General features: G+C 37.3%; 1 protein-coding gene across 2 annotated transcripts; it reads right to left on the bottom strand.

The window, feature by feature from the left end:
- Positions 1 to 735: 735 nt before the first annotated feature.
- On the bottom strand, positions 736 to 10,460 carry LOC103453773 (uncharacterized). Of its 2 annotated transcripts, none has more exons than XM_029092035.2 (8): positions 10,186 to 10,460; positions 4,643 to 4,789; positions 3,460 to 4,523; positions 2,951 to 3,011; positions 2,748 to 2,854; positions 1,815 to 1,905; positions 1,281 to 1,328; positions 736 to 934 (listed from the first exon to the last, which is right to left on the bottom strand). In XM_029092035.2, exons 3-8 carry the CDS (start codon positions 4,521 to 4,523, stop codon positions 830 to 832), a joined length of 1,476 nt encoding a protein of 491 aa, XP_028947868.1. In that variant the 5' UTR covers positions 4,643 to 4,789; positions 10,186 to 10,460; the 3' UTR covers positions 736 to 829. The 2 variants fall into 2 exon arrangements, with proteins under 2 accessions (XP_028947868.1, XP_028947865.1); XM_029092032.2 differs by having other exon boundaries at positions 1,815 to 1,908; positions 10,186 to 10,415.
- Between the last annotated feature and the right edge of the window lie 903 nt (positions 10,461 to 11,363).

Genomic DNA, 11,363 nt, shown 5'->3' with positions numbered 1-11,363 from the left:
GGATGATGTTAAACAACATGACATCATATACAAATGGGAGTTAGGCTAGTTGAGCAAGGTTACATACATGACCATCCTTTATTTCTTTCTATAAATTAGATCGTAACAGATACTTTTCAGGTGGTAGCTACATTTTACACTTCCAGCTTGTGGTGATTTTCAAATAAGACCACGAAGTCCTACTTTTCTCAAATTGCACACTAAAGTTTTAGAATTGTATCAATTTATATATTTTATCTCTTTAAACAGTCTCTCCATAAATGGGGGTAAGGCTAGCTGACATTCACCTCTCCCAGACCTTGCGTAAAGCGAGAGCCTTGTGCACTGGGTACGACCTTTATCTCTTTAAACATCTAATTCTCTATTAAAATACAGGTTAGCCCATATAAAGGTCCCAAGCTCAACGTGTCATCAATTTAATGGGATGATCAAACATTCAATAGGACCAAGGCATATTGATAGACCCAATTTCAATTCCTTGCAACCTCAAAAAAAGAAGCATTTTAATTTATATCTTGATGCAGCAAAAAGACTTGTCACATTGTGTAGTCCAGCATATTCCAGTTAACCCCATTGAAAGATGAAACAGTAGACACTGGTGACTTAACAAGGAGGTTAAGCTTAACAACAACAAAAGAAGAGAAAAAGGGAGGGAGAGAGAGAGAGAGAGAGAGAGAGTGGCACAGAAGCCAGTGGCTCGTGCACTTTGCCTACAAAAACCATAATCCAGTTAACTGTGGTCAAAATTTCTAACTCGATTTGATATCTATGATGTACAACGACTCAACGAGCCAGGTTCTATACACGCTTGTCACAAGTTTTCATCATATCATAGAGTTTGTACACTTTTTGTACCTACTATGGGGGTTTTCAGATCACCAGCACTCTTGGTTCCATCCAAAGTATGCCGTTTAGCACATAACCGGGGCCTCAGCTACACATCATAAGAAATTAATAAGAACCCATAGAAAAACCAGTACGATAATATTATGCTCCTACGAGGAGCAATTAGGCATATATAAGAATTCAGAAAAGGATTTTCAAGCAAAAGCACATGAATTTGAAACCATGCAACATCGTATAAATTTGAATACTAATCTTTAGCGTCTCATTTCAACTCTCTTACTAAATCTACCCATGCCTACCCTGACTAAAATAAATAAGATTGAATTCAAACAGTAGTCTTGGTTCTGGATAGTCAGCACTCATCATTTTATACAACTTGAATGAACACAGCATATCCAAAAACTTATTTATTGGAGCAAGTGCCTGTAACATACCGTCTCAATATACTTCAGTTGCTTTAGAACTTGATCCGTTTCCAGTTCCTGGGCCAAACACAAAAGAAGAGGGATGACGTTAGATTTAAAGATGGCCACCACACAGACCAGCTTATACTGAAGGTGAAGAAAGCATAGAACAAAGATAAAATCAAAGTGAAGGAAGCAAAATACATTGACATAATACAATAGTGAGGTGGTCTACCCCAATGACTACATCTCAGTCATGTCATATCAAAATCCGAGTGAATGAAATCCCAATAACCCTCAGTAGGTTCGATATGGATAGTTGAGGAGCACAATTGTTGAGATGCAATCCCAACCATTTATATCTAATCTAGCAGTTTAAAATGTGATCCATTCTTTTGGGTCACAGAAAAAATGTGATCACGTTTAAGGATCCTATAAGAGAATTTGAGCGGATGAATACCTACTAGTGTTACTCCTCTAATTCTGAGAGTTTTATACGAAAGATCTAAAAATTCAAAACTAGTCTATAAATAGAGATGTAAATAGTGTCAGTGATATGTCCACCTGAGGCACGTTACAATCAGCATGGCTTGGATCCCAAAGGATAGAGCAGAAGCACTCCCAGTCATCAGTTTGGACTTCAAAAAGAGGAGCCCTGCTATACGAGAATCTTCCATATTTGTTAAAATGTCAAGCATAATCAACAACAAAAGTAGAAGATCAACTAAGAGAACAAAAGCGATATAACACAACTTATCAATAGTATTAAGTGACATATCAAGATACCAAAAAACTCATTGTGAACTATTTTGTGCACTTTATATTTCGAGATAATTTCCATAAAAAATAATCCAGCCGTTAGATTTGTGGTATAATTTCAAGTGGGAAGGACAAGGTTCCGGGTGGGAAGAAGGCTAAAGTTTTTTAGATTGCAGTGTCTTAGCTGCGATTTGGGTTATAAGGATGGAGAGAAACATGAGTTCAGCCAACCTTCAATCACTCTCCATCCAAATAAAGGGGTAGGTCGAGAAATTGTTGCTAAATTTTTTAAATGCCTCGGGTCTTTGAGGTTGCAGTGTGTTACTCTCATCAAATAAATAAGTCCCATTGTTGATTTTTTGGCATCCAAATTGGTTTTCCAGTTCCAGTGTCAAATCTTAATCTTCAATCACTAAGACCAAGGAATGAGAGAGATGGAAAACGAATAAAAACACCCATCGAGAGTAAGGAAAGGAAAGAAGGGAAGCTTTGATGCTTTCTTCCAGTATCTAAAGTACCATCAGTCTTAGATTGGGGTTATCTCTCAAATATTTTACAACGATCAGGTTGACAAGTCAAAAACAACATGCATACATTCGTATCGGTGTTTCATGTTCTCCGTTAAAGTAATGTCACTCAAATATATTACCATACATATCAGAAAACTCCCAACTAAATAATCAGATCACAACCTTCACAGGTTCCAGCTAAGTGTTAACACAACCATAAATAAATTACCTGCGCCACTTTCCACAAATAGTTCTGTTTAAGCGATCTACAACTTCTCGACATTGAAGCCAATTACCTATAGAGCTATGTCTAGAAGGTTTATTGCAGTTCAGCCCCTACAACAGAAAGATGTGCCATTACTCCATAAAATTTCCAAATCTCTCATGCCAAATGAAAAGCTGATTACAAATAAAGACACGTCAAGTACTTACATTGAATCTAGCATATTCTGACGAGTCTATTTCCAATGGTTCACCAATGCCATTGATATCACTATATCAAATCAAAATAACAAAAGCTGTACATTGTAAGTAACATGCAAAATGAAAGAAAATAATGATTCGAAACAGAGTTAGGAAAGGCAGATGATGACAATTTTCTTTCCTAGAACACATGAGAAAAAAAGATCCCACACAGGTAACTATGCAGGGCAGCAAGCCAATGGTTTAGGAATACAAGCAGCAGAAACAAGAAGATCTGTCCTACCTGGCATGCTAAGTCCTCTGAAAACAAGGATTCAAAGCACAAAACCAAATGAAACTACTTACCCTCCTAGATAAACCACGTAGTGGCTACCTTCTTAGTACATATCATTTGAAACATGACCACTCGAAAGGAAGAGAGACAAGTAAAGCAGGCAGTTTTCACAAGGATAATCCAACTAGTGAAGGCAGTCTATAAACTTCAACTGCATCAAAAGTAAATAACGGAATAAACATACCCATTTGTTGGGCCAGACCAGTTAGGAACTTCCGCTTGAAACCCTTTGCCAACCCGAACACTAGTTCTATACAGTTCAATGTCTCTCAACATTAACATTATGGGATTCATTTGGCCCTTGGGTGATGCTTCCCTACTCATGACACTCGTGATATTTGGCGATTTTTGGGTCACTTGCTCCTGTAAAATCTTATGTTTCTTTTTCAAACAAGAATGACAGAACCATTCATCAATAGGAGGTTTCTTCATACGGGGGTGGCAGCACGACATGTGAAATGCCTCTTCACAATGATCACAAATTAGCATTTTCAAAGTGGTTCCAGAACGACTACAAATTGTGCATGACCGGCGATGGATGTCACTGCCAATGGTGCCAGTGTCTTCAGCAGAACCACTGTTCATGGTAGCCTGGGAATCCCCAAGCAGTCCATGGCTTCTAAGAATAGAGATGCATAGATCCTTTTCAGACAGGTCTCCCACAACCTCCATAACTACTGCACTAGAAGAGGAGCACTCACCTGTTTCATGTACTAAAGTCTTCATGGAAGTTGAAGCATGCTCCATATTTGACTTTGATGATGAACAACTATCATTTACGCTGCTTACCTCTAAAAGTTTTTGCACGTTATTTTTAGGTGCTTCATCAGAAACTAATTCCTCACCAGCAGAACATCCATTACAAGATTCTGAATTTAAAACATGAGAGACTCTCTTGCATAAACGAGGAGCTACAAAATGAGCTCGAGTGGCTTCAGTTTCATGCTCTAATTGAGAAGCAAGTCGTTCCTTACCAGCAACTGCAGAAGCTTCAGAATTTAGAAAAGAAAAATAATCACCACTTATAGTGTTTTCTCGACCTCCTGGAAACCCGGTGACAGGGTTTCCTCGTAACTTCCTCCTTTTATAAACGAGATTAGGTGCAGAACTTTCAGACATGGTGACTGCTGAAAGCTGGGAAGAGCTACTTTTAAAAATCAAGGAGCGGGAATCATCAAAATTCTTGTTTTCCTCAGAGATTGGTTGAGCTCTTCTGCAACTGCAATGATCATCGCATTTTGTACACATCTGCCAAGTTTCAGCACCAGGCACCGAATCACATAAGTCATCGTGTAACCCACGATTAGATACACAAAATATAGCAGCTTCAATTGAACTAGGAAGGAAACTCAGACTCAGCATTTCACCTGAAACCACTTCACTAATATCTGGTCTGTTGCTTCAAAGTACCACAGTAACACGCTGAATCACTCTATAATATGTTTGAAGTATGAGTTTCATATGACAGAAGAGGCATCCCCCAAAGTTTTCCTCATTCTACAGCATCAAACTCTCTGTTTCCAACAAGCAAAACAAGTTTTAAAAATGGGGATCATATTGTACAATTTCATGCACTTCTTCAGTTGGGAAAAAAAAATGAAAAAAAAAAGAAAAAGAAAGTCAGACTCTTCATCGTCCAAGCAAAAACAGGTAACAAAAACTTGCTTGAGACACACACACACCATGACGAAACCCTACATGGTACCTCCACAAACACATCACCAACAATAGCTACATCACCCAAGGAATTCTAACAAGGAAGGGGGCAACCAAACAAAGAAAAAGTAATTTACAGATTCCACTGTTTGCTTACAATATCTACAGTCAAACCTACTTAAGAAGCTGCCTTAGGTGGGCCAGTATTATAAAATTTCACTACAAGGAAAGCAAAAGGACTAAACCCTAATTGATTTCTTTGTAGTAAGCAATATCCTCAAACACCCGTTTTTGGATAAACACCACTTTCATCCCACATCGCCCAGAGAAGTTTCAACAAAATAAAATAAATACAACCACCTCATAAATAAGTAAACAAAATTTTTTAAAGGTTCCAAAATAACAAATGAAGAGAATAATCCTTTTAATATCTTTAACTCCGGGACAGAGTACGAAGCACGACATGCTCAGTTTCTAATAGAAAAGGATGCCAACCCGTTTAGATTTCTTGATGGTCGCATTACTTGTTTATAAAAAACACAGGAAAAGATTAAATTATAAAAAATTAATAAAAAAAAAAAAAAAGGGTTAGAGAAAACTGTTAGAGAACAATATGAGAAAAAGATAGAAACTGCTAGGGTTACACCAATAGGGATTCTAGGAATCACACAAACCTACAGAGAAGCAAAGTTCCATCAATTTTATTCAATCACTAAATCTGTCTAAAGGGAATCATAAGGGTGTAATTAATCAAAGAACAAACCTAATAAAACAGGAAATAACCAAATCCTAGAGAAAAAAGAAATTAAAGACTAAGGACCTGCTGGAATCATACACCAGCGGAATTTATATAAAGCCATAGACATGAAACACTAAACACCCTTGACCCATATGCCTCGCGTCCCTCAGAGTGCTATGACTCTTCTAATGCAATGTGGACCACAAACACAAGAAAAAACGCATTGACACTGCTTACAGAATCTCTCTCCTGATATATCCCAACATCAATACGAGACCCAAAGAAATAACATATGCAATTTCATAGCATTGTCGACCAATAACTAGCATCTTCCCTTTTTGATGAACTAATCATCACAATCCTCTAGTGAACAAATCCAAAAAAGTCCTAATGAAGGTCCTCAATTCCACCATCTTCACCATGATTGAAGTATTTAAAGAAATCCACAATAAATATAGGGATTGAAGAAATGCCACCTCCATCACACACATACAAACATTTTTTACAGCTTTTAAATCAAACAAATTATGGTCAGCACTCTTCAATGGGCACACCGCACATCTTGATAACATGCACTCCTACCAAGTGTTATCTGAAATACAAAATTCTTTTATGTGCTATATAACTATCTTTGTGATACAACCACCGAAATCCTCATCAGAATTTTTTCCCCAAAAATATCTCCACAAGCTCTTCAAGTCCACATCGTAAAACCAATTAAGCTTCCAGGATGTGAAGCCCCCATTCGCAAGAGGCAATCAGTTTCTTCAACCCATCAAATTGCTCCAAATTTCAAAACTCCTATAAGAACAAGTGATGCACTGCAATAATTTCAGTTAATAACCTAAATGAGCCTTGTGCACGCCCAAAAGACCTAAAACATACATATTTAAGCAATAGTCACTTAAGCATCAGATACCACCCTGCCAATATGAAAATTGTCACTTTGGCATGCATCAAATTTGTTGAAATATGACATCTGGTATATTCTTAATGACTATTTTTATATCGATCAATAACCAGTATCAGCACAAGCTTAGCACCATGTAAAATCATCAACAAATCATGACACCTGAGATTGCTAAGTTTCTGGTTGAGACTAAAATCAAGATGCAACAATGGAGCTGGCAGAGAATAACCAAAAACAATCAAGTCATGGCATGAGACACCAACTCACAAAACATAACTAAGAGAAAAGCCATTGGGCTTTTTCCATCAAACATATCGTCAACGTCTTGGAGAAATCAACGCACTCTATTGTCCGAAACAAATTTAACTTGGACCCCAAAGCAGATTTTCCTAGAACTTCTACATGGAGTCAATACCTCATCATCTCCCGCACTCAGTGCAACATTTTCCTTGTAATTTTTTTGAGATGCATATCAAAACTAAAACAGAAACATCTTAACTAAAACTACACATTTACTGATTGAGAAATGCCATATGTATAAAAAATTTGTAGCATGTTTGTTATACACATCAGCATGGCAGCCTGCCACAAACACCAAATTCAAGGGAGGTGGGTTATTGGGTAATGCAATACGTAAGTAAAATTTCAACTGGCATGCCCATAAAAAAGAAATTAGTAAAATTTCGTGGAGCACCACACACTTTCCTCAGTTATTCCCTGCATACCCATTGATGCTTATGTTTTCTTATTGCAATACTTGGAAACCTAATTAAAATGAAAATTAAGTCCTTATACTTAAGAAATGCTACTTTCGAGGAAACTATTTTCACAATACCAATAAACAAAATGTTCTTCCAGATATAGCATCTATTAATTAGTACCCGGCCGTTTAGATCAAATTTTCAATCATCAAAAATCCTCTAATGAATAATGTCCCCTACCCAAAAGAGCAGCAGCAGCAACAACAACAGCAACAACAAAGCCTTATCCCACTAAGTGGGGTCAACTATATGAATCCTAGAACGCCACTGCGCTCGGTTTTGTGCCATGTCTTCCGTTAGATCCAAGTAGTCCAAGTTTTTTCTTAGAGTCCCTTTCCAAGTCTTCCTAGGTCTTCCGCTACCCCTTTGGCCCTGAGCCTCTGCCTCGTAATCACATCTTCTAACTGGAGCGTCTATAGATCTTCGTTTCACATTTCCAAACCACCTTAACCGATTTTCCCTCATCTTATCTTCAATTTCGGCTACTCCTAATTTACCTCAAATATCCTCGTTCCTAATCTTGTCCTTTCTCGTGTGCCCATACATCCAACGAAGCATAGATGCATTCTCATTTCTGCTACACTCATTTTGTGTACATGTTGATGCTTCACTGCCCAACATTTCGTGTCATAAAGCATTGCTTGCCTTGTTGTCCTATAAATTTTTCCCTTGAGCTTTAGTGGCATACGATGGTCGCACAATACACCTGATGCACTCTTCCACTTCATCCATCCAGCTTGTATTCTTTGATTGAGGGTCTCCATCCAATTCTCCGTTCTTTTGCAAGACAGATAAAGCGTTCGCTCTTTGGTACTTCATGATCTCCAATCCTCACCCCTAAGTTATTTGAACCTCTGTTCCCACTGAACTTGCACTCCATATACTTAATCTTTAACCTACTTAGGCGAAGATCTTTAGATTCCAACACTTACCGTCAAAGGTTAAACTTCGCATTTACTCCTCTTGAGTTTCATCTATCAATACTATATTGTCAACGAAAAGCATACACCAAAGGTTAAGCTTCCTTATGATAATGAATCCCCAAAAGAGCGCTAACAAAAATCTTAGACCCAAGCTCTTCTCCATATTAAAACTCCACCTCACCCAACTGTCCCCAAGACCACAAGTCCACAAACCTTCACTCCAATTAAAGTCTTAGAAGAAATCCTCCACCAAAACCAGTTCCTAGTGATTCAAGTTTATAAAAGTTAAAACATAGGGTTCAAGAGGCACACCTCCATAATAGACAAAATCATGTGTTACCTTCCAAATCAAACATTGGGCATTTCCACACCACACATCATGCACAAAATATACATGCTTACAATCTGCTACCAAGTGGTATACCAATCTTTGTGCTCCAACCACCGAACTCCTCATCAGAATTCTATTCCCAATCAAATCTCCACAAGAGCTACATGGCTGCAGACAAAGGAATTGAACTTCCAGTTTTCAATGCCCCTGTTCTGCCTCAAGGCAATACCTCAAACTCCTAGAAAAGGAGAAGCGATGCAGAGCAATAACTTCCCAATAACTTACATTATGCAAGCACAAGGCACTCGGTGAACAAATATAATTGCTTTGTAGCATGACATATCCAAGAAGATACATCACTTTGCTGAAACTCACACCAGTTATATTTATCAGCGTTATCCCAGTTCATTCTTTTTTCCAGTCAAATCATAGTTCATCTAGAATCAACATAATTTGTACGCCTAATTTTGCAGGACTTAAAAGCATTAATAAACTCAACCATCCAAATGTAACTGGACAAGAATACTAAAATGTCATGAGGTTGTGGGCATAAGCCACCAAATCATAAAGCATAACTATCAGCGAAACTTTTGGTTCTTTTTGTCTGCTTAACATATTCTCTAATGCCCTGAAGAAATCTATGCATTCTATTTAAGGTGCGAAATTAAGAAACATATCAATTAGATGATTGCATTTTATTTATTCAGAAATGTTATACGGACTAAAGTATTATCTATTTTTCAAATTAGCACGGAGGCATGCTACAAAGACCAAATTCAAGGTGGGTAGGGTAGTGTGTAACGCCACGCATAAATTAAAAGTTTAACACGTCCCCTATGCATGTCATAGAAAACCACACACTTTCCACATTTGTTTCCTGCACATCTTTCTTTTATCGCAATACTAAGTATTTAATAACATGGAAAGAACAGATTCTTTGCATTTACGGTTATTACTTAAAAGGAAACTATTCATTTGATACCAATATGGAACCTAGATGGACATACAGTTAAACTTCTACGACATTTTTCAAGTTTCATTAACTACAATAAAATAATCACCGAAAAAATTTGCTGAATTCTCTACTTTTGCAGTCTTTCTTCATACATTACGATGGATGGGAAATAAATACAGAAACCAAATAAGATCAATCACTCAAAACTGTTCCACAAAGACCAACTAAAATCTGGTTCCAACAAAAAGGTGGTGACATTCAACCCCAATTCCAGGCACAGAGTCTAAAACAACCCGAATTTTGATTTCGTTTTTTCTTATATCAAAACTAAACCAAATCAGTGTAAAGTAAATCTAACAAACGCCGCGGCGGGGGGGGAAGGCATGGATATGGACCCAATTTGGTAAACCCCAACTGGGAAAAGCAACCTAGATCCGTACCCAATTGGGGTTTATACAAATTTCAACAATAAATGGCATCAATGTTAGTACATAATCGCATAAAATTATAGGGGAAAACTATGATATGCAGAAAAGAGTAAAGCATTTAAAACTAAACTAAGAAAACCAAAAACAAGAACATATATATATATATATATGTATAATTGTATATATAAGAAATTGGGACACCATTACCATAGATGTGCAAAGGATCAAAGGCCCAACACATGCAAGAGGAAGAACTTGGCGCTTTCAACTACAGACAAGAATGCTGCAGAGGTGCCATTGTCTGTTGTTTGTCTGCAGGCAAGGACGAGGAACAGGGGTTTACGGAAAACAAACGAAGAGCCCAAGACAGAGTGGGAGATGGGTTTTATGCCTTTTTTAACACTTTATTTCTTTGGGTTTTCCTTTCACAAGTTTCAAGATCAAAAGGTCCGTTAACCAATTTAATCCAATGTATATAGATTGATTATTTTTGTTGTTGCTCAACAAGTATATTGAATAACAAACACGCACCGTTTTTCTCCTCTTCTTGTTCATTAGAGTCGATTTCATAAACAAAAACTGATATGTTTATTTTGCGCCTCTACATATTTTGTTCAAGATTAAAAACCAAAAACGACGTAAATATACATTTGCACATGTTCGATAGCCCAATAAATCATCCAATGACTAGAAAATTACTTTAGGACTTTAGAACCGTAGGGCACGTGTCTCAAATTGTAACTTTCTTACTTTCTCGTCCCTATATCTTAAGGTACTCCTTGGACTCACCCTAATAGCGCTAATCTTCTATTAGGTCATCTGTTTGACCCGCAAATGTTCTCCCTTGCCCTTGTAGTTGTAACTTGAAATTGGATTTCCAAGAATAACCACCCATGTTTTGGTATGCCAATTGCTTTTCGGACGTGCTTCAACAATCTCGCACTTGCACAAAAGGTAACTAACACTCATGACATACACTTATGAATCTCATTCCAGCTATATGCATTAGGCAATCGTTACAAATTGGGTTCCACTACACTTATGCATGTGTCAATACCATATGAACTATGTACTTAAGAATTTCTCCATGAAATGCATAACTTCTATTGCTTAAGCTATCAGCCCATTAAGACCTAGTTTGGGAGTGAGGTGCTTAAAAAAAAAAACACCCATGAATAAAAGCTGTGAGGGTTTTAGGTGTTTGGTAAACTGAAAAAAAAAAGGGCTTATTTTGGAAGCTACTGTGAGAATAAGCTGAAATCAAAGGAAAAAGCTGAATCTACTATTTGCAGCTTTGGAAAACTGGCTTTTTTTTCAAAGCACACGGAGCTACAATGCTTCTTTAATGAAAAGACCCACTATTAGACTGCTTTTTTTTTTTTTTC

Source organism: Malus domestica, chromosome 13 (genome assembly GCF_042453785.1).
Source record: "Malus domestica chromosome 13, GDT2T_hap1".
Taxonomy (NCBI): domain Eukaryota; kingdom Viridiplantae; phylum Streptophyta; class Magnoliopsida; order Rosales; family Rosaceae; genus Malus; species Malus domestica.
This window is presented reverse-complemented; position numbering and strand designations above follow the sequence as displayed.